Source organism: Cylas formicarius, unplaced genomic scaffold, assembly GCF_029955315.1.
Source record: "Cylas formicarius isolate icCylForm1 unplaced genomic scaffold, icCylForm1.1 PGA_scaffold_5__7_contigs__length_24384050, whole genome shotgun sequence".
In the NCBI taxonomy this organism is placed as follows: Eukaryota; Metazoa; Arthropoda; class Insecta; order Coleoptera; family Brentidae; genus Cylas; species Cylas formicarius.
Genome location: NW_026844341.1, coordinates 23,261,084 through 23,285,600, shown reverse-complemented (window position 1 = coordinate 23,285,600; position 24,517 = coordinate 23,261,084). Strand labels below are relative to the sequence as shown.

Here is a 24,517-nt window from a genome sequence, read left to right as displayed (position 1 = left end):
AAAATGTAAAGTGGCTTGGAACTCGAAGAAGCTATTGCTTTTCTTTACAAAATTATAAATGGACTCGTGGATTCTTGTTTTTGATCCTAGACTGACGTTTTCTAATGAGCCATTTAGGTCTAACTCTCCTATAATAAGACGGGACCATACTTATAATGATTTGAAAGACACTAGTACTCTAAGATACATAACCATGCTTTTCAACATAAAATGGCAAGTTTTCATTTTCTAATCCATAGACTTGCCACATTTCCTTTGAGGTGGAAAGAAGCCTTATAAAAAAAGTGGCTAGAAGCAATGGCTATGAAGGTAATTTTATCGATAAGTTAGTTAGGAAATTTAGATTTAAAAACGAACTTCAAAAATCAACGACTTTTCAAGCTGATAAGGAAAATTTATAAGTAGTCTCAATTTTTTTCTCTCCCCAACATACAAGTGGACTTGATAGAGTCTTCAGGGCCGCAGGTCTTCGAGGTGTCTATCAGTCCGGACCAAAATTAAAAAATCTCTTGGGTAATCCCAAGGATAAACAAGATACCCTTGAAAAGTCGGGGATTTATGACATATGTTGTAAAGATTGTGGACAAGTCATATGTAGGGCAAACCAAAAGATCAATTAATGTTAGATTTAAAGGACATTTAAAATTTGGTAGGTTAGGAAAATCAAGTGTAGCCGAATATATGTTCAACAATAATCGTAAGTAATTTAAAATTAGTTAAACATGTAAATAATAGTAGAAAATTAGATACCTACGAAAGATTAGAAATTGTAAAGGGCGGGAATAAGGCACTGAACAAGGACAGAGGTCCAATCCCATTTAGCCCATTATATGCGCTGATTGGTTGCGTGAACAGTGCGTAATCCCCTCTCCCACTTCCCGATGTGTATATATATAGAGAGCATTTGTTCTGTGAAGTTTAGTTTTAATCTTCTCCTGAATATGCCAACTTGGTTGGCGAAACGCGCGTAGAGTACGTAAAATTGAGTTTCGGTTTGTGGTAAAACGCGTTATTGTGTGCCATTCTTTAATTGGGTAGCTGCTATATATTTGTCGCATACATACATTTTAGGTTGTTCAAATCATCTATCCCTATTTTAATTACTCCAATTGTTCAAAACGCAATATGACAAATTAATGGTGTTATAAAAGTTCTACCTCGCATCGTCCATTAACGCCGGGCAAGGGGCCAAGGGGTGTGTAAATAACCGAAATGCTAAAAGCCCAAAGCGGCAATACGTTTGTTTGAATTTATCCTACACCGTTCATTAGTTTATCTTTCCAGTCAAAGATTTACTTGTGGGAGACCTCAAATTTACGATCACTACGAAATTTAAGCAAACTGAATGATTGCATACGATACGTCTTTATCTGTTATTTATTATTTGAGTCAAATCAAAACTTCTTCTAAGACTGCTAAAAGCTAACCAAAACATACACTCAAACAGTGAATTCGATGTAGTAAACTACATTGGGTTTGTTCTTGTTCCAGATGATTTGATGAATCTAACTTTTGACTATAAGCTTTTAAATAAATAAGCTTATCAATACGTTATTAAAACCTGAAAATAATTGATGACGAAAATATCAACAACATTGTAAAAAAATCAATGCGTGGTCTGGGTAACATTGTCTGACACGCAAAAGAATCTTTTCGAACACATAACAAGTCACTCTGCGATTTGATAGGCAGCTCAGAGCTTTAACCAGGAACCACTTTTTATATTCCACAAAGACCCTCACCAAACTTTGTCCACCCCATTCAGATCAAAGGGCAATTTTGCTTTGCTCACTTTGTCTTTCCGCTGCATCAATATAAATAAATCGCTTGCAAACGAAATTCATTTATCAATGTTTCTTTTTTATCTTTTTTTATGTCCGAGGTGTGTTCAAAAAGCAAAGTGACTTTTAAAACATTTTTTTGTTATGTTGGTACACATTTCCCTAGCATATGTTCATAGTTTCAGCCAGTTTGCTTGTTTACATTTTTTTGTGATGTGTTTAGATGTGTTTTGTGTGACGGCCATTTTCTGATTTAAAAAAAAATTGTGTAAAAAATGGAGTAAAATGTTGCAAAAGACTTGAAGTGTTAACCACGGCATGTGGTGAATCTACTTTGAGCAAAGATATGTTTACAAGTGGCACCAGCTGTTCCAAGATGGCCGCGCAGATGTCGCTCACGAACTTCGCCCTGGACCCACCAGCACGTCAATGAAGAACCACTATTAGAGAAGTGGCTGAAGACGTCAGCATCTCTATTGGCTGGTACCATGCAATTTTTTTCGAAGTTTTGGGCATGAAACGTATAGCAAAACTTGTTCCGAAATTGCCAAATCTCAAGAGACCCATGAAAGAAAGGAGGCTGGCAGGACTCAAGGCTATATCAGAAAGTGCTTACCAGAAGTGCTTCAAGGATTGGAAAAAATGTTGGCAGAAGTGGGAAGGGGGATTGATTTGAATGGGACAACATTAATTTTGATAAATAAATAAATACTTTTTGATAAAACTTAAACGTCACCTTCTTTTTTGATCATACCTCGTATTTATAGTTGTACTTCAACAATTTTTTTTTGTATTTTGCAATTAATCATATTGTAGCTAATAGCGAAGACTTGTGATGGATTTTTATTATCCGTTAGTATTTTAAATAATTAAATTTACGGATATAATTCGTGGCAAAATAATTTACGCATTAAAACCATATTATTTCTAAATATTTGTAAAAAACAAAATCCGTAACTTATCTTAATACCCCCCGACAAGGCCGCATACCAGTTGATATACTTTGCAATTTTAAAATATTTCAATCTTTTCCGATGTAGAAAATGACTTAAAAGAAGACATAAACCAGTTTTCTTTCTTAAAAAAGTTTTAAATTATGGCGGCTATCACTATATAAAGAGTACCAAATTTATGATTATTTATAAATAATACGTAGGCATGTCGCACAAATTATAAAATCAAATTGACAATTTTTGTTTTTATATGGAAATCCTATAATGTTATTTACGTATTTTATTTAATAAATTGCTGAGTTGTTATTTATTTATAAAATAAAATCGGATCATGTAACACAACAGACGTAAATGCTTTACATACCCAAAAAATAAGCTTTAACGTCAGACGGCGGATAAATGGTTAAATAGATTTCAGAAATTAACCTCTAGCAAGCGATTAACCATTAAAAAAACAAATTTAATTAGAAAAAATGAAAAATGATATAATTTATTACCTTCATCTGCCATTAGTAATAACGTGACAAAGAAAACATCGCCATTCCAATTCAATTCAATGATGCGTTTCACAAAAAACTGTTGGGCACGACTACCAGGATCATTCGCCCATTGCCGACTTCCGTCGATGATACAATCACCATTTATACCGGAGTTCGCCGTGATAAAATAAATGTCTTCTGTTCTCTAAGTTTCTGTCCCAAGTCTTGGGCCAGAGTGTCAGGGTCGTTTGGCCAATAAATGAAATGTTTTATGTTAGGAACCATAGAAAAGCCCTTAAGTCTGACGATGCGATTAAGTGGTTTCTAATTTTCGGAGCGGCAAATTGCATCCACGCTGACAATACGAATTCGATTTTGGTCGGGGACCGGAAACCGGCAAACTGACATTTAATAATTGGTTAGGAGGTTGGTTCGCCTGGCTGGTATTTTTTTTTATGCGATTATAAAACCCGTGGAAAAAATAGCATCCTGCCTATGGCATGCATGATCAAAATTTTAACAGAAACTGACCTGAAAATAAAATAAGAGAAGGCGGAAAGAACAACACTGCGAGGGAGAATAGTAGGTAAATAACAGATAAGTATGGTGGTTTGAGGGAAGAATATACTTCTAATTATAGATACTTTTGGTCTCAATATTTTTCATTTCATTATATCTTTTGCTCGTTTGCTGAAAGTTTTTATAATTCTTGAATAGAGCTTTTGTTTCGAATTTTAATTACGACAAAGGTAAAAATTTCTGATATGCTGGTGTTTAATCAATGTTTTTTTATCAAAAATAGCTAACTTGCTGCTTTTGTGCGACGTGTAAATAAAATTGTATCTTTTATTTAATAAAAAAAATGAAACGATTGCCGTGAGAGCGCATTGTTAACAATATCACCATAATCAAATAAGGGAAGTACGAAAATAATAAGAATCGTTTTTAGTGTTTATGCTCCACCCTTAAAGATTGAATATTTTAAAATTTTAATTATTGAAATGACCTGCAGGCCCTTTAAAACACAGCTTCAGGTGTATTTACATTAAAGGAGCGCATGCTCGGAAAAAGTTCCGCGTTCATGGGGGACGGGGGCATTCGCCAGAAGGTTCACATTTAAAGCGACATCAACAGGGGTACATCAAATTTGACGACTTACTTCTCACTGGCCTTTCATTGATTCTACGAACTGACATTATTTTCGAAAAAACGACGGCCCGAGCTTTGGCGCTTTAATGACGAGTCGTTTCTTCTAGTTGCGTAGTATACGTCGTCCTGTGGGAAATAAAATGGATGAGTTGCCAGAAACTAACCAAATTTAGCAAAGGGTTTGCTCAATGATACCAGAGGTCGAAAATCTGACCCAAAAAATCAGTTTTATTCGTAGCTGACCAGAATAATAATAAATAAAATCATAACAATAATATTATTTCTTCTCTTACACCTGTAGTTTTGAGGTCATTTTCATTTGATTGCTCTTTTCAATCGAAGTTCACTTTTTTTTTAATTTAAAAACCTTATGAACGCTATATATGAAATGAAAACAAGAGCTGTAAAAAAAGATAGGAAAATTAAATGTTATTAATTCTTGAAGCGGTCGCGATGGATCGATTTCGACAATCAATTTTAGATTATTATTATCATCATCGTTTTCTTTTTTCTTTTTCACTTTTTTTTGTATTGTCATTGTTATAAACTAAGCCTTTTTAATATTACGTACCTATATTTGCATCTTTAAGAGGACAGTGTTGTGGATTTAACCTGTTTGTGTCCCAAAGAGCAAGAAATAAATAAATAAATAGATGAGATGAGATGAGAGATCTACTAGTGGCCAATTTTCCATTTGTACGAAGTGTATTCAAAAAGGAAGGCGACTTTTTAAGTTTTATCAAAAAGTATTTATTTAGTTATCAAAATTAATGTTGTCCCCTTCACAGCAATCCCCCCACCTATAATACAATTGTGCCAACGTTTTCTCAACGCACTTTCTGGTATAGCGTCGAGTTCTTCCAGCGATTTGTTCTTCATATACTCAATTGTTCGAAACCTCCTCCCTTTCATGGGTTTCTTGAGTTTTGGGAACAGGAAAAAGTCGCAGGGGGCCTTATCCGGTGAATATGGTGGCTGCGACACGATTCTGGTTTCGATTTTGACCAAAAAGACAGAAGCAATGACGAGTGAACAGTGGTAAGAACTCTTGTTTTTTTTTTTTGCTCAAAGTAGATTCACCATATGTTGTTATCAACATTTCAAGTATTTCGATACACGGTATTCCATTTTTTACACAACATTTTATGCCAATTCTTTGTTCCACTTTTTTTTGACAGCCGAAAATTGCACACAAAATACATCTAACGCTTCTGTCTCACAAGCAAAAGTAAACGTGCAAACTGGCTGACAGTGTGAACATATGTTAGGCACATGTGTACCAACATAACAAAAAAAATCGAATATCAAATACACGTAGTCCGCCCAATTACAGAAGTCCCATTACTTTTTGAAAACACCTCGTATTCCCTGTCCACATTATTTGATTTTAATATTATTTTATTGTTCGCTTTGTTTGCTTTATACCTTTTCCGAACCGTCTTGGCACCTTTTTTTAAGATATAAAGATAAGCAGGACTATTTTTACAGCGACATTGTGAAGGTTTTGAATGGAAACGCTGACTCATAATACGTGGATTTTCAAATCTATTACCCGTTATTTGTTCAAAGCTTACGGCCTCCGATAACAGCACCAATAAAACGGCAGTAAATGTGCACGCTTCCTGCTGATAAACAATCCGTTAAATGAAAAATCATATTTACAGCGTTTTATGTATTTCGCAGAACCAGCAGGAATTTTCGATGAGGAAAGGCATTTTCATTACTGCAACATTACTCCGGTTGCCCACAATTAATGAATATCGGTAACTCCATTTTAATAAGCTTGGCACCAGATGGCGTTATCTGGCGTAGTCGCAAAAAGATTGTGAAAAAAAAAATGCAACGCCATTCATTAGTAAACACCTCATCTGGACATGTTTATCCTAACCTAAAATAAACTAAAAAAATGAATTTGGAAAACATTTCCACTTTGCGGGTTTTAATTAGCATTTAATTATTACCAATTATTCATTAAATAATTAAATTCAAAATTCAAAGGTGCGATTATGTCATAAAATGGCCACCGGTGGGAAAGTAAGCAATCAGGATCGGCTCACTCATCGGTAGCTTACATTTATTTGAGCACACGAATATATAACACCCTTTGAGAAATAGAGCAAAGAGCATTAAACAAAAAAAATACAGGCCAACAAAGATTTTGTGATTTCGTATTTGTCATATTTCTGAGTAAAATTCATATTTTTTGTAAAAATTTCAACATTACATTCCAAAAATTGAAATTGCTACGCCACTGTACTGTGCTTGTACTAAAAAAAAATAATGTTTAAATAAACCCAGGCTTCCATTTACTAATTCTAGTGTTGATAAAAAAACTTTACGTGATAGAGGAAAATGTTTGTCCGATTGAATTTTGAATTAATTTCAATTTTAAAATGGTATATCCATTCTGTATTACTATTAACGCTCGAAACGAAACATAATGTTCAAATTTTTTTAATACAGGTCCAGGTTGGGTGAGAATCAAAATTAACGAAAGAAATTGTTGAAACATTGTGTTTATATGGCTTTTTTAAATTTGTAAAAAAAAGACACTCTTAATGGTAAAATAACATCACTGTACTTTAAATTATATTCTTGTTGGATCTTTAACGTGGTTCGACATTTATTTAAAGTAGCGTCAGCAAATAAATTAACTTTTCCAGCATCTTTCCACATCACACATACACTTTTCATTTTTTCACTAGGCATTTTATTTAAAAACTCTCTTTTTTACATAGGTTTTATAAAAATAATCTTAAAACAGGTACAACTGGTTAAGGACACGTGACCAACAACCAATCAGAGCGTACGACGGGGGTGCAGCTACTACGGTGATCGGCGCTCTCACTCACGCCGCTACCTATCTCTTTCTATTTTGAAAAAGACTTATTCTCATGTCTGCTGGTAATTCATCCCCTCAAAAAGTGTCTGGCTATTTGTAATTAATTTTTTTAATTTTTAATTAAGGGACTGTTAAAAATCGAATCAAACACTTCATATGGTATTAAATTAAATGTAAACACTCTCAAAAATTTATTTAAACTTTCGATTAAAGTGTGTTGCCTCTGAACAAAACACTTTTTTCGGGCTTAATTTTATTACACCTTTCCATTATGGGCGGTAACTGGTGTCCCGAGTTGGGCTAAGCCAACACAAGTATTCTGGCTCTTCATCTCATAGATACTGCACTTGAAAAATTTCGGGATGCATCAAACACTTCATGAAACATGTGTTACTGGCTCTTGGACTATAGGATTTGAAAATTTTCTGTCTCGCTTTGAATTTGTCCCGACGAGGGTACAAGCCGAGCGAACAAACGATGAAACGGTCGCCAGCGGCACTTACAAATCAGTATTCACAGCGGCGGTAGTTTAATTTACAATAAGGACCGATTACGGCAAGCCAGGCGGCAGGATTGCGGCTCTCGCAGCAGGATCGGCTACATCCCCGTATTGATATTTATTGGCTGGATAACTTCGAGAGTTATTTCAATAAAAGCAAACAATATAGGTAAAACTATTTTGGGTTCAAAATTCGCGAGATATTTGGCGCGCTGCGCTTTGTGGATCGCTGTCGGGTTTAATAACGCCCGCGGGATAGAAACTGCCGGAACTAATTGCCTGTCGAATTTCCGATAAAAAAAATCGATCGCTGTCGTACGCATTTTTGGTTTCGAGTCCGTGCGTGGCGAGGAGGGCGACGTGTGCTCTAAATTATTTTGAAAAAAAACTTCGACTGGAGTCTTCTTTCTTCTCTTTTTTAATTTTTTAATTAATTAATACTGTAATATTACATGATTTATATTCTATTTCACAGTAATCAATCTGGCTTTCGTATAGGTTATAGCATATCTACAGTGTTGGTAGACATGTTAAATAAAATAACAGCGGTAAAAATGACATCACAGTTCTCGGCCTCTTGCAGCAAAGCGTTTGATATTATTAGCCATCCTTTGTGGGAATTATAAAAAACATCTAAATGCACCACCGCAAAATTGAAAAATGTGCCCTAATTAGGTATTCATCGGAATCCAAAATTTTCAAAAATGAAAAGTTATGGGCAATTTTCAAAAGGGCCGAAAATTGAAAAACGCCCTTTATCTCTGTTGGTACTGCAGATATCGTCCGGCGGTTTATAACCATTACATGTTTTTGATTTTGATTTTTCTCTATCTAGTTTACAAATATATATGTAATAATTTTTATTTATTTTATTATTTATTTCTGGTAAGTATTAATGGACAAACTATACTTGACTTAATAATAATAATCTTTATTTTCCAAATCGACAAATAGTAAATTGTCAAAAACAATCAATAAAATCTCCTTAATCACGACTACAAACAATAAACAAGGAAAAAAATAAACTCTAACTAAAGTGCCCTTCTACCGAGTACAGGGATTTAACTTTTTTTGAGTGTCACACATCTTTATTTCTTTCCGCAAATGGTTAAAAAATCGCACACCACTTACAATTGGGGTTCTATAAGGACTGTAACATTTTGCATAAGGAACTCCAAAGTTCTTGTATTCACTGAATGAAAATTACATAAAACAAAAAACTGTTTTGTTTTAAATTGTTATTTAAAATAGGCTTTACAGGAAGCAGATTTGGAAATATCTGCTACACATCTTATTGCGCTTTTCTGCTTTCAAGAAGGCATTTGTCAAAATTATGCTGTACCTAATTTTACTGTCAACATAAGGGCAATAAGTGTCAGCGCGGTTTAAAAGGTAGTGAAATTAAACCCGAAGTTCGGATTAAGAACTTCAATGAAAGGTAAGCAGTGCGTGGTTGTACTTCGTGGCGAACTTTTTCTACGGCGCCGTGCGCGCAAAGGCGGTTGCTATGGTTACGGACGGACAGTCTGCTCGCACGGCATAATTAACGCATTCACTAGATCGAGAATCAGCAAAACTTTTCTCTAATAATAAGCACAATTTGTGATTCTGATAAAATATCAGGTTCTTCTTCTTTTATACATTAGGCTAACATATTGGCTCCGCCGGACTATTGTATGGAGAATCTATCCCTTCAAAAACTGAACTGGTTACTAGTACTAATATTTTGTTGTTTTCAAACTTGATTAGAGACAAACTATAAATACAAACATTGATTGATTGATTGATGCGGCCTATTCAAATTAAGTACACACATTTTTTACAGATTTTGATTTGCTGCTACCAATTTACTCTGGGAACGCCCTGCACAATAGGGGAAACCCTTAAACATAAAAGTTTTAGCTGCCTATACAGGCTATATGGCCACGTGAACGAAACTGACAACTGAAACACATCCAATTATCAGTTTTTTGCAAATGAACGACTCACCCTGTACATTTTTAAAAAATCATCGAGAATAAAGGTTTTTGGTTCCGATCTCGTGTGTCTTTTAGTTCAAGAATTTTTTCCATCGTAGAGACTGTTTTTGAGAAATGGGGTTTTTAAATTTTTAAAAATACTTCTCGACCCCCCAGCCCCCCCCCATTTTCGATAGGCATCGTTATGGAGCCAAGCTCCCTCTGTGTCAAATTTCAAGTCGATAGCTTGTCATGGCAATTTAAAAAAAAAACAGTCGAAAATCTAATAAACATAATGGACGCCGAAGCGCGATCGGTTTATGGATCTCATGCGCTGTTTAAAAAGAGCCAAGCGGTTCGAGAGTTATGGCGATTTAATGCCCCGCCTGGACAGCTGGACAGAGTCGAGAGATATGATTACCTGGGTACGAGTGTCGACTGCAATGTGGATTATTCTTCGGAAATAAAGATCCGCATCGAGAAAGCCCGTGCAGCCTTTGTGAAGATAAAGAAGCAGCTCTGTAGTCACGATTTGAGCCTAGATCTGAGAACTCGAATGCTCAAGTGTTACGTATTCGCGATCCTTTTGTATGATGTGGAAGCTTGGAACCTCAACCTGTTTCGTGAGCGGAAACTGGAAGCCTTCGAGATGTGGGCATACCGTAGGATGCTGAGAATACCATGGACGGAACATGTGACCAACGTGGAGGTTCTGAGAAGAATGAAGAAAGGTGTAGAGATCCTACAGGAAGTGAAAGAAAGGAAATTGCAATATGTCGGCCACAAGTATGAAATTTTACAACTCATAATCCAGGGAAAAATTGTGGGAAGAAGATCTATTGGAGGAAGAAGAATATCCTGGCTTAGAAACCTACGAAAATGGTTTAATGTTACATCATCTGACCTATTTACAGCCGCAGCTTCCGAAGTGGAGACGGTACATGAAGAAGAAGAAGAAGAATGCCCCACCTACAGAGAAACGGGGAGCGGAGAACAGAAAAAAGAGTTTTTTTATGGACCCTGATCATTTCTGATGATTGCCGAGAATTTTGTTGAAAAGCGCGTACGCTTTAGAAAAATCGAATTTAATAATTTATACTACACCATCCGTTTTGTACAAATTCGACCGGGATTTCAATAGCCGCTCCCGTTTCTTAAGGCGTCAGTTTTCGGAAATTAAAAAAAAACCATTAAAGCGACATATGATATCGTTTTACTGTCGGCCTAATAATAACAGGGAACGAAACGGTTATTAATTTCGCCTCATTCAGCGAAACAACTGCCCAAATTGAAAACTGTTGTTCACTTTTAAACGAGACCATTTGTATCGGCCGACTTATTGTCCGGCGGTCGAAATGTCATTTCAATCGGCACAAATATATATGGGTATAAAACCGTGCGATCTCCCGTTAAAATGTTAGTTGCCGCGATGTTTGTAATAATGAAAAAGCTCGCGATTCCGGTTTTCGAATAGTGAACGGGCGCCAATATTAACAAAGGAAATCGTTACGAAAAAAAAAAGGTAAGAACTCGCGCAGGTGTTTGAACATCTTTTGTCAGCGAATTTTCAAAAATGAGCGCGATATAAAAGTAATATTAACATACAATGTGAATCGCGAGGTAATCGCTTAACTGGCTATCATTTATAGGCAATTAGTCACGTACATACACCTTCGTTTTCCAATGAATAATCGAACAAAACCCGAAATTTATTTTTAAAATGCGTCTACCACTGGCAGCGCCTTCCCGAAGATAACCAAGAGGAAGTGAAACGTCATCAAATGCCTTTTAGATGATAGTACTGTAGTACCCAGTAGGTATTATATAATAAAAAGATATTCACTTATATAATAATAATAATATATAAAAATATACAAATGGACACCGAAGAGATGTCGGAAAGTTTTTATAATTTTCATCGGGCTTTTCTCCATTTTGTTAAGCGGGAAAAAAACGATAACAAAGGGAATTTCGAAAATAAAATCTAATTTCGGAACAACTTTTCTCTTTCAAAAATATTCAGTCTAAATAATAAATTTGGCTCCAAAAATGCTCGTTGGTGCTGAAAAGATGCTATATAATAAATTTATGATAAAAACAACAATTTTTCTTAAAACTTAATAGTAGTAGTTCTTTCAAATCTAACACTTATTACATCGTATTTTTTGTTTAAGTTTCTATCGTTGTTCAAAAAGGACGGACACTTTTAAGTTTTATCAAAAAGTATTTATTTATTTATCAAAATTAATATTGACCCCTTCAAAGTTACCCCCTCCCAGATGTAATACACTTGTGCCAACGTAACACTAACTGGTATAGTCTTGAATTCTTCCGGCGATTTTTTCTGTATCTCCTCGATCGTTCCTTTCATTGGTTTCTTGAGTTTTGGGAACAGGAAAAAGTCGCAGGGGGTCGTATCCGGTGAATATGGTGGCTGAGGCACGATCGTGGTTTTGTTTTCGGCCAAAAAGTTAGACGCAAGCAACGATGAGTGAGCAGGTGCAAAATCCATGTGTTGTCTTCTTGACATTTGATCCAACTTGACGTGCTTTTTTCGGTCTTGGCAATTCTGGGTTCTTATGTTATTACGATCATCATTAACGTTGTTTAGCAGGCCATGAGCGATGCTCCTTCCAGCCACTTCTTTAATAGGGTTCGACAGACAGAGCGAGGTTCGTCGTCGGCCATCTTGGAACAGCTTGTACCACTTATAAACATTTTTTATGCCGTTGTCAACATTTCAAGTGTTTAGCACACAAAACTTTATGCAAATTATTTGTTCCATTTTTTCTTTGACAGCAGAAAATCGCCGACCACACAAAACACTTCTAACGCCTGCAACTGTGAACATACATGTGTACCAACATTACAAAAAAAATATCGATGATCGAATGTACGTACCCCGCCCAATCACACAAGTCGCCTTACTTTTTGAACACACCTCGTATTTTCTACCATAAGGTTTTGTTTACCTTTGGCATAAGAAAACTGCATTCAGGAAATAATTTTCATTGCAATTTTTTTTGTCAATTTTCGTTCCAAATTTGACTACACTTAACTTCAGATTGACACCCAATGGTTGTGCGGGTTGTCCTTTCGTGGCATTATTGGCGTTAGCACATTTCCTGTAATACCATTTCGCTCGTTTCTATCAAGATGGCGGAAAAAATTGCCCAATACAATTTTTTGTGAAAAATGTTCGATCGGAAAGGTGGAAATTTTGAAAATTGAATTTTGAACCTACAAAATTTTGTATAGAACGAAGGTGAAAGAAATCCCAAAAAAAAACAGGAAAATCGGAGCGAGAGAGCGTTCCGAGACAAGTAGGTTTTCATTAATTACCATTTTTTATTGATACTCTATAAGCAGTTCACCAGAGAATCAGGATTTTTTAAACTTTTGAGTCGCTATTTTCCATTTTTCAATATCATAATTTTGTCTGTAGCATATTCTATATTATTATGGAACTGTAGATTTAAGGTTTTGATGTATCTTACTATCAACTTAGGAAGAACTGCATAGGCCGCAGTCTACACCGTAATTCCATTTATATTTAGAACTCCTTGGGACTGCTTAATACGTCACATGGTGTCTAAAAATTCCTTCTACTTCCTAGTATCTTTAACATCATCGATGCCTTGCCGTATATCTTAACCTTTGATCTCGCCTAACGTAACCCGAAGTTTCGAATTCGGAGAAGTTGTGCATCATCTATCGGCAACGATGAAAAGGCGTTTCGAGCCAGCCGCGATGACGTAGTTAGGAAAATTCGTCGTGGATCTGATAAAAGCGTTGCCACTGAAGACGTCAAGAGCCTGGTTTAATTTAAGTCAGTCGTTAAGTGAGCGTCGGCGTGAAGTGTGCAGAACGCGGGTCTCTGGTCGACGGGAATCTCCTTTCTCGTTGCTTGTTGTTGTTGTTGCAGACTTAACGCGGATAAACATTCTTTCGAGGTAAACCTATACTTTTCAATCACCACGAGCCTCTTCACATTCATCAGTTTGGGCCAGTGCCTGAATAAAAATAGTTCTTTTTGCATCAAATGCACGGAATACGTGGCCAAAATACAAACATTAAATAATCCTTTACATTATTATTGTTGTTGTTCATAGTATCTATCTATTTGTTGAGGACAATATATTATATTTCCTGGTGAGCTAAAAATTATGTCATTCCATTTGAATTAATCAAATTATAGGCACTTAAAGTTGTTATTAGATTAGAATAAGGCCAAAACAAAGGACACTTGAACAACGTACAAGTTCGATAAAAATTGAAAAGTGAAATGATTGTTTCGTCAAACCGCTGACTTAAAAAGTTCTTAAATAGTGTTACATTTATGATTTTAATAACAGAAAACGTACTACTTATTGATACTTTGAATTATTTAATGTCAAAGCCAAGATGTCAATCAAATATGGCGACCCTAAGAAAAACGGGTCGCGAGATGACATACGCCCTTAGTCGCCTTAAAAAAGTGTCACATTTTGACAGCTCTCAATTTAACCGTTTCGGATTTACCGCCGAAAAATGAAACCCGCCATTTTCAATTTCAACCTCAATAGAACTTACGTGGAAGTAAAAGTTTTTGAAAAAATTGTATTTTGGACACAATTTTCCGTATACCTCATAAAAAGGAAATGTTCTGCGTACAAATTGACAAAATGGTCTGTAGAAATCTCAAAAATTGGAAAAATTATGCAAACTGCATTAATTTTGTGTCGCATTCATACTGTAAGTCTTACAATGTTTCGGTAAAGGTTAAAGTTATTGGTAAGTCGTAACAATCGAAACGAAGGATTTTCCAGGGACATTTTTACGATTTTCCGTTAAAAGATTATTTATTACTAAGCAAAATATGAGACGTAATCGCAGTTATTTCTTGTAAAAACTAAAGGTTTAAAAAAATAAAGATTTACATTTTACGACTGCAAAAAATATTTAATTTGATTTTCAATTGGGTTTTGCTGAGAGATAATTTTCTTTATTTAATATTCATAAATTTATTAATAATATTAATAATAATAATAATAATAAACAGCTTTTTTTTATTAATCAATACTATTCTTTCAAGAGAATCTGTATAGGAGAAAAAGAAAATTACATGTAAAACAAAAAAAAAGCATATTTATTTATTAAATAAATTCACAGTAGTTGAAACTAGAAAGCACAATGGATTCACAGAGCATTCTACGTAAAGGAGAACTAAGTATATGTCTACTGTTGTATATCATTTATATATATTCCCTAAAGCGCAACTTCGTATCCAATATAATACCCAAATTTTTCGCAGAGCTGACCATTGAAAGCCTGATACCAACAAGACGACTATCCACTAGAAACTATTAATTTTAGGACCGAAAAGCATTTAAGAGGATTAAATTTAAGGTTATGTTTTGAGGAAAGTTGTTTTAATATATTCCTGTCCTCGTTTATTAACCTGGATGCATTTTCGTAATCAGAGGGATTAAAGTGAAAACAAATCTGCGTATAGGCCCTCCAAATATCAGCCGTGTAAATAATAAAAAACAGAGGCCCGAGTATTGAGCCCTGCGGAACACCTGACAAAATCTGAACTCGCTCTGAAACCGAGCCGCTACACACAGTTTTTTGAAATCTGTTAGAAAAGTAGGATGTTACCAGATCAATCGACTGTTGTGAAAGTCCATAATATTAGAAGCATATTATATTATCATAAATGATTTTTGTTTGGTTTTGGTTCATCCAATCACAAAGCCAAAGTAAAAGTAGAGAAACGCGGAAAAGCATTAACTTTGAAAAAATTAACAGTAACATTGTACTGAAGTGGCTTTTACTTGATGAAAATCCATTTAAAATAGTTAAATAAGAACAAACGTTGTTCAGATTTTCACATAAATATATTTAAATGACAGCTGTTTCGGCAACACCGTGCCTTTATCATATGCATTTGTTCTTATTTAACTATTTTAACTGTAATACTTTAAAACCGGTCCAGAAATGCAAAAAATGTTCTTCTTGGATTATTAAGAAATAATGATAATTCACTTTCTGGTAAGAGACTGAATAAAATAAATAAAAACGTTAAAAATGTTTTTCCATTTTATGGCGCCGCCAGAGCTTTATCTTAAACGCGTCCGCAATTTTCCAATTTCATCTTTCGCGATATCAAAGGGCCATAAAAACAAAGACCGGAGACCGGTGAGTCCACAAAAGAACCGATATTACACCAGGCCACTTGACGGCAATTATCTTATTGTTGTCGGTAATGGTTTGACAAGCCAATTACAACCCACCTTCGGCTTCTCAGACTTCCCTGAATGCTACACCCCCCGCGGTGCCCTCGAGTACCCTTTCGTTTATATTTGTAAGCAAATTTGGGGTGGAACGGGAGTCGAATTTCTCGGGTTGAAGGGACTAGTTTGGAACCGGATTTTGGCAGTGTTTCAAAGTGACCCGATAGTGTAAATACATAAACAGTGCATTAGAAACCCCTGAGGTTAGTTGCTAAAATAGATTCAGGTTATAATTTTTTATTTATATTTATAAAAATAAAACAAATTCAGGTATATAAGTAATTGGTTGACAAATCCCTTATTCGCTAGATTACAATTAGCAACTATATTTTGAGACTAGGTACTAATAAGTCAAGTACGAATAGGTAAATGATAACTCACTCTTTTAGTAATAACTAAACACATATCACTTTGGTAACGACTAAACTTGAACAAAACATAAATGACAGCTAATAATAAGCACGTTGTTACTAGAGTTCCTTTTTCACCACTTGTAACTTTTCCCAAACTTTTTCGTCCCTTTGGCGCTATAACCTTCTGAGGTTTTTGTACGGTGCTCGTGGAGGTCTCATCGAGATTAAATATTCTTGTTCCATCTGAAAAGGCTGGATTCCTCTCCATTAAATTTTCGAGATTGTCATAAAATCTATCGACATTAACTTTATTAAATGCTGTGGCTCTTGCGGGACTGCGTGGTTCTGGTCTGCGCAAACTCAACTCTGGATGTCTTTTACGAAATGCTTTCAGCCAATCCTTACCTGCCATTTCGTGTGTTGTCCATGATTTCGGAATTTTAAGGTTATTCTTCTTTGCCATTTGATAGGCTACTTTCCTACACCCTTTTGTACTTAACCCATAGAATAGAAGTCACTAAGAACTTTTTCTTGTTCTAGGCTGAATACTCTGTTCACTTCATAATTAGGTACCAACCGGATGTCAACTGTGCCCTATGCTTTTGACTTAAAATAATACCGTCTTGATGTTGTAAACGGAATTCCAGTTGTTCCAGACACTTTGCGGAGGCTATCACCCATTTCAATTCTTAATAAAGCTGCCTTCACACTAGCTGCGGTAGTGTTCCCTCTTGTTCGCGGCCTTTCTGGACGTGGCATTCTGGAAACAAACACTGCGTGAAAAAAAAAACATCTAAAACTCAAAAATTAATATGCGACCAACTCTCATTCTATTGGGTACACAATGGATCATGATCCATTGTGTACTTACGAAGACTGAGCCATTGTGTACTAGGACGCCATTAATATTTAAAAATTGTACCCAGCCGTAAATTAAACATACTAATCAAAAGTTTATGCAGGAAAATAAGCCTAATTAAGTACATTTTAAGGCACGTACTAAGTTATAGATATGAAAATACATGATAGAAAGGTTCAAGTCTTACCTTCTAATTCGTATTTTTGCAACCAAGAACCAAAAACAATGATCAGCACAAATCAGCCTGGCCAACGACGCACACCAAATAGTTCGAACGAGTTCCGTTGCCGAATAGAAGTAACGAGTGAGAGAGAAAGCAGATATCTCTGTCCCTTTCGCAGGAATAGCGTGCGATCCATTGTGCACGCCCTAACCATTGTTGCCACCTTGACCCTACCGTTTTTTTTTTATGTATTCACCAAACTGCACGCTAGTACGATCTACTAGCCATTGTTTATCAAGAAATCATAATTTTGGTTTTATTTTAACATATTTTGTTAAAATGGGCATAGAAGAATTTTGTTTCAAAAATAAACTGCAATCGAACAGTAATTCTGAACCTTATTTTTAGAAATGCCGTAAAAAAATGATCCTAGTATTAGAAAAGTTAATTCGGAGAACCAGCAAATCACATAAAATTTTGCTTTTCTACATAACTGTGTTCTAAAGCTTGCCTTAATAGCAAGTTGAAGGAATACCTATCTTGTGTGCGTGTGCTTAACAGATAACAACGCATTTTTTTGATTTAACAATTTGTACGGTGCATCCTAAACTTAAAATTTTGATATTATGATAAACGTTAGAGTAACTCATATTTGGCTATTTTCACGACTTTGAAGTTAGTTGATTTTTCCATATTTAATTACATGTATAATTTAGGTAGGTATTCGTTATCTTTCATTAACACTTAATTATATAAGACCTATAAGTTTAATTCTCACAGAAGTACTTCTTTGGTATTATTTTAGTCTATTTATCAAATAATCGTAATTATTTTACTCCCACTTCTACTAAATGATCTTTTGTTTCATTTTACTTTTTAACGTTTTTTTTTTGGTTATGTATTTACGGGAATTAGTATGAATAGAATTATTATTATTATCTCATTTGACCAACCTTTCAGCAATAAAAAAAAATATACCTGCAATTCTTATGTGTCATTTGCACCAATAAAGCTTTTAGCTATGATTACTAACAACTCCTACTGAGGGATTTTGTCAAATTGTCACATGCCAAATGTGTATCTATAATAGGCTTTCAAGAAAAAAGTACCCTATAGGGATGCACTTTATTGTACTGTAAACATTCCTCTCCATTGGTAATGTTTTCCCTTGGAGCTATGGGTATGAACTGAAAGCGGCCAATATTCCTGTGATCGAATAACAAAAGGCCAAGCATTCAAGAGTCAATTTATGGGTAATTTACCCGTAATTATAAAGGGCAATAAATAAGCCAACCTCTAAGGCTCGAGGCCGAACCCCTTGGGGTGTCCGTTTCTTACGAATTATATCGAAAGCGGCGCTCAAACGCGGGAAAATTATTATCCGCAACTTTCCTAATTTCCCGCGCAAACACGCGGGACCATAAAGCTCGGTAAACACCAAGAAGTTCGGCGGGTAATTAACCCTGGACGGTGGAGGGTAGCTATTTGAAATACCCGGCCGATGTAATTTTGTTTGAACCGCTCTGAAAAGAATTTATTTTTCACCAAACCGATAGGCAAGTAATAAAACTTTACTAACCACTACCGACGTTAATTTTTAAAGCTTCATCATATACCAAAAAAATATACAGGGCGTTTAGAAAAGACGCGGTGATTCCTGAGATCGTTTTATGGAAAAAGTTCTCATAAATGCAGATCTGGAAATACATTGTGGTGAAGCTCGGATTTTTTCCAGTCTAAAGTCTTTGCAGAGGAGCTACGAAATCGAATTATTGCGGGGGGCAACTCAATTAGAACCGAACCTGATATTTTTGACATCTGGAGGAGATTGGATTCCTTTATCCGAGTCACTTTCAACATTCTTTCTATGATCAATATTAAGTTATTTTATGGTAAATGGACATGGAACAAAAGAGTTCTCATTTTCAAGATATGAGAAAAACTCAAGAGATGAAAAAGTAGCGTTCTATATCAGCGAAGTTAATTAAATTAAATTAAAGTCAGTGGCCTAAGTTTTATTAATAAATTTTATGAAGTTGCCATCCTCCCCTAGTCACTAGAAGCAACGCTGGCAAATTTCGGAACGCTGAGACATCTCGAAAACTGGCAAAGCTGGAACGATAACATTCAGAATTCAAAAATGCTAACAGCAGTGTTGTCCGATTTATCACTGTTAATAGAAAAAATCTTAAAATCCTTAGAGGAAACATAGGAAATTTTATAAGTGCATCAGTGAAAGGTTACCAGAATGATAAATATCATAGCAAAATCTGACAGCATTGCTATTACTCGCAATCCCCAGGCACTAAATTTTATCCTTCCAACATTGACAATTTTAGAGATATTTTCGGAAATTATTTTCTAGTTTCTGAAATATCCAGCAGGCGGCGCGATTGGTATCTTCTATTATTTTTTAAAATCCGCGTTTTACAATACTCTTATAGAGCTGAGATAAATTCAAAATAACTTAAGATATATATTGCAAAAAAAAGTAAAAAATATAAATAACAAATTCATTTGGCATCCTAAATAATAAATTTGCTTCTTATTTGGTAAATGCAAAAAAATCAACTTTTATCCATATTTTAGCTTAGGACAACGATATTGAGATGAACTTTTCCCTGGGTTGTCGTCCCTTATTTGACAATTTTCAGTTCCTACAAGTCACGTTCCTCAAACACATTAAGATAGCCTCTCAAAACCGATTGGTATTTATTGATTAACGATGTCTAATTCCGATTAGCGATGTTCTACAGACAATAACAACCACAATTAATATTAATTTGCTTTATTGGGATCAACAGACAGACGCGATTAGGTTAGATTATGAAATAAATGCTAACCAATTCCGCTCGCGTGCGTTTCGAACCTGCTTCGAGGCACTGTCATCGATATTAATAAATACGAACCTTATTTGTTTCAAAAGTGTGTATCAGAACAACTGAAAAAGCTGTCAAAGGAGCAGCATAAAATACTTCCGATATATGGGCCAAGAATTCCTAATTTCCTACAGGCTCGCATCCACGGACAGATATTAGTCAATCGGATATAGTGTTCACCACAACGAGGGCTAGTGGGAGAGATATTATAAAAATTGCTTTTAACACTGCTTTTTTTGTAATAAGAAAATACTTTTGTTGAACAAATTTTTAAACTAAATTTTAATCCCGTATAAATGGCCTGGACATACTTTGGTATTAGTTGTGATAGAAGGTGTGGAAGAACAAGTGACTTAAGCTGACAAGCAATTACTTTTCGTCAGAAAATTTAAAAAAAAATTTTTCAGTAAGTCGCAAGTTCCCGAAATAAAAAACCAAAAAAGGAGACATTTCAGACTACAGGAAACAATAATAAAAAATCTTTAATATTTGTCTCGCAACTAAAGAAAGTTAGCAACATGAGAACAGAAGTAAAGAAGAAATGAGATGTAAAAGAAATTGTAATAAAAAAATTCTTATGAAAGCGTGGAATAACTACTTATGGACACTTTAGATGCAGAAAATATCCCATTTTTAATATGAATTAAATTTAAAATTAAGATGAACATTAATAAGGACGTTTTTTAATTAGTGTTAAATTTGTAATCCCACGCTCAAGTCATTGCTGTTACATATTTTATTCATAATTAAGATAAAATCACAGATATAAATATTTCTTTGAAATAAACAAAAATAACACAGGTATTTGGTGTTTAAACATTTTTATAAAAAAAAAATTGTGTCGGGATTCAATCTCCGGAATCTTGCATCTTGAATCAGCAGGATGGAATTAAAAAAGAGATTCCAAAGAAGTAACTGCAAAGTATCTTAGAAAAAGAGACGAAAAGGATTTCTATAATCAATTCTCTTTTTTGCTGACCCGAGCGAATTATATTGATATTTCGTATTTCAATTATGACTAGCCGTCAACCAAAAATATTATTATAATTTTATTGAACAGGATTCGTTGGATTATCCCGACCACTGACATTTCGTGCTTCGGGTTTAATTAACCTCTTAGTTACTGCAGGATCAACCAACGACGTAGATATCCGATTTTCCGAGATTTTTAAGATTTTAAGATAAAATTATCTGCGGGTTTTTTTATAATTTTATTATTGGCTACAGCACAAAACTTCTTTGTAAATTTCATAAGTTTCTGGAACACCATGGAATAATATTTTTTTTAAATAATACTCCTGCATGTTGCAGGTTCGAAATATCGCTCTGGAGTTTCTCTGAAGATTGTTTTATGTTGGTATAAATGAACTACCAAGTAAATGAAATATAACAATTTCATAAAAAATATCTTTTTGAAAAGCAGTCTTCGCAAGTTAATTATAGATAAAAATAGGTATAAGTTCTTCAAATAAACGATATTGTCTAACGGTTATTGTCCCTCCCTGTAAGACTAATCCATTAATTGTCACATTTGCACTCTGTATTAATTAAGAGCTAGATTTACTATGTTAGTATTAGAAAAAATTGTCCCAATTGTCATTTTCCGTGTTGTCTTGAATAATAATGCAAAATATTTAAACGAGGACGATTTGGCGTCTCCGGAAGAGCTAAATGAAGATTTCTGTGTCCCAAACGAAGTACGGGGTTTCAATATAATTCGTTGCCTTGGCCAGCAAAAAAGAGAACTCATTGCAGAAACTCTTTTCAATTCAACTTCGGTCGCCTTTTCTAACACACTTTGCAGTTACTTCCTTGGAATCCCTTTTTTAATTCCATCAAACGCTGAAGCTCTGTAGAACTTGAACGTTTTGTTTCCTTAATTTCTGGCGGAGTTACCTTAAAAAAGGACGCACGTTCTCTGACTGAACACGATTTTGGAGATTGAACCTCAACACCAGTCTACATTGCACCTTAAAAAGGGAGAAGTTTATTTTTGTCTTGAAAATCTAGTTAAACATAACTTTAAGATAAGTTATCATTTTTGTTACGTCTCGAATTATGCTAAACTTTAATGATATTTCATTTCTTTTTTTTTTTAATAAAAAAAAATATATATCTTTATATATTTATATCTAAAAAACTTCTTTATTAATGTCCATTTTAATTTTTGAAAGAAACTTCCGCAGGCTGCTGTAATACTTTTTACAAAACTTCTGGATTCCTGCTGCGCCGGTTTTTGCTTAGTCGAACTTGCTGACGTTTCGCCAATCATCCTGTTGGCTTCTTCAGAGCTTGACTGAAACAGTTGAAGCCAACAGGATGATTGGCGAAACGTCAGCAGATTCGACTCAGCAAAAACCGACGCAAGAGGAATCTAGAAGTTTTATAATGTTCATTTCAACACAGGATATTTTCCGCATCTAAGTAGTTTTCCCCCAGTTTCATAAAAAATTTTTTATTACAATTTCTATTTACAACTCATTTCTTTTTTACTTCTGTTTTCATTTTGCTAACATTCTTCGCTATTTGTTTAGTTGTGAGAGAAATATTAAAGATTTTTTTGTTATTGTTTGCTGTAGTTAAATTTTCTGACGAAAATTAATTGCTTGTCTTCTGGAATCTCTCTAGAGTCTGAATTTTCACTAATGTCCAACATCATGCAAATGATATCCTTCATAAGCACTTAAACTTACTTAAAGAAGTGCCGGCATGCTAGCAAATATTATTCTACGGAAATCCAAGTTGTTCTTAAAGTATGTGCTTCTTAGTCAATTGACGTACTCAGCTAGAGGAATGTCCTACCGAATACCAAATAGCTGTGTTAATTTTTTTTGTTCCAAAGAACTATTTATATCATTAATCCGTTTCAACTCACTTACTATGGGTTTATTAGAAACATCGCGGCATAATACGAACTGATTTTTTAGTGCATCTATACCGCCTAGTAACGTTTTTTTTATCCCCAATCTTCTTCATTCTTGCAGTGATTTGACGCTCAACAGTCGTCGAAATTATGTGTTTTAACGCCTTCTTGTACACACATGAATCGTCTAATCAAAGTTTTATCAACGGCTAAGAGAACCGCCTTAATTTTCTCAGCCTTTGTGTGGTCTTTAGCTCTGCTTTTAGTAACACACTTGACTTAATTTCCGACAGTCGAATATTTCTCTGGATACGTGTAAATCGTCTTCAACACAAATTCCCCTTCTTTTTCAGGATGGGAGTGCCGCGATCGTTCTTGGTGCTGGCGTGTTCGACGCTGCTCGTGTCGATCAGCTCGGCCGACCTCCCAAAAACTCCGGACGTCGACAAGAGCGGCTCCTCGGCGCGTAAAAGTCCCGACCCCCTGCATTCGGAAGAGAACGATTTTCAGCCACGCAAAAAAGTTGTCAGGGTTAGGAAGAGGAGTTATTACCCGTGGGCGGGGGGCCTCCCGAATCGACAGTTGTCGGTATTCGAGGCAAATTCGGTGAGTGACTAGGTGACGAGGGACGTTAAATTGGATATAATATACGAGAGGTTGGATTGGCACTTTTATATCAGACAGATGGTGTTCCATGTTCAAGCATACAGGGTTATTCACCTTGAATGTAGTATTAGACGGTAAAACCCTAAAATATTGGTTATTTATGCGAATATTAGCTACCTATGTAAGATATTTTTTGCCATGCGGGTTTCGTTTTTCAAATGGAATAGGGCAACATATAAAAATCCATGTTACTTCTTCTTTTTCTTCTACTGCGTAGGCGTTCTTCGTGTGTCAAAAAAGTCATGCATTCCTGTCCAGTATCTAATATTTGGTAGTCGTGGTAGTCTCTTGCGTCCCAAGCCCCTTTTCACTCGATCTTCCCTTCGAGTATCAGATGTGTCCGAAATCATAATAATAAAGGGCCTTTATTCGGTTTCGACGGACATATCTTACAAAAATATATAACTGTTATTATATATATATATTATATATATAATTATATATATATATAATATATATATCATAGTCATATCTTGGAGTCTAGGTTTTGACAACAATTTTGAGCTATAAACTTTGCCCAGATGCGAGCTTACTGCCACTATAACGTAACGTCGAGTGTCCATAACATAGTGTCTTTCTATAACGAATGTAGGTTAGTGTAGTGGAATTTCTAGAAATTTATTTTTATTCTAACCTCACCAGTCTTACCCTACGACGTCACTGATACACCTTTTCCAAATTTCTCTGTCTTGAGCCGCTCGTGTGAGAACGCCCTCTTGGTCTTTTCGCCTATATCATCTTCCATTGGATTACAAGCTTCTCCATCTATTTTTCTTCTCGTATTGTCTCGTCGAGTCT

General features: G+C 35.1%; 2 protein-coding genes across 4 annotated transcripts in view; one reads left to right on the top strand and one right to left on the bottom strand.

The window, feature by feature from the left end:
- The window catches only part of LOC132702114 (uncharacterized), an 81,834-nt gene that overhangs the window by 39,574 nt on the left and 17,743 nt on the right, over positions 1–24,517 (bottom strand). The window contains exon 3 of one of the 2 annotated variants that reach the window (XM_060670555.1): positions 4,373–4,488. The exons of the other annotated variant lie outside the window; for it this stretch is intronic. Within the exon in view, the coding sequence (XP_060526538.1) occupies positions 4,373–4,409 (37 nt within the window). The 5' untranslated portion in view covers positions 4,410–4,488. The remainder of the gene's footprint in view (positions 1–4,372; positions 4,489–24,517) is intronic. 2 annotated transcript variants of the gene reach the window in all.
- LOC132702113 (uncharacterized) overlaps positions 1–24,517 on the top strand; it is a 52,220-nt gene that overhangs the window by 23,240 nt on the left and 4,463 nt on the right. The window contains exons 1-2 of one of the 2 annotated variants that reach the window (XM_060670551.1): positions 10,999–11,183; positions 23,407–23,659. In XM_060670551.1, coding sequence (XP_060526534.1) covers positions 23,408–23,659 — 252 coding nt within the window. In that variant the 5' untranslated portion in view covers positions 10,999–11,183; position 23,407. Of the gene's footprint in view, positions 1–10,998; positions 11,184–23,406; positions 23,660–24,517 lie in introns of those variants that run through there. The other variant, XM_060670552.1, reaches the window with a different exon arrangement.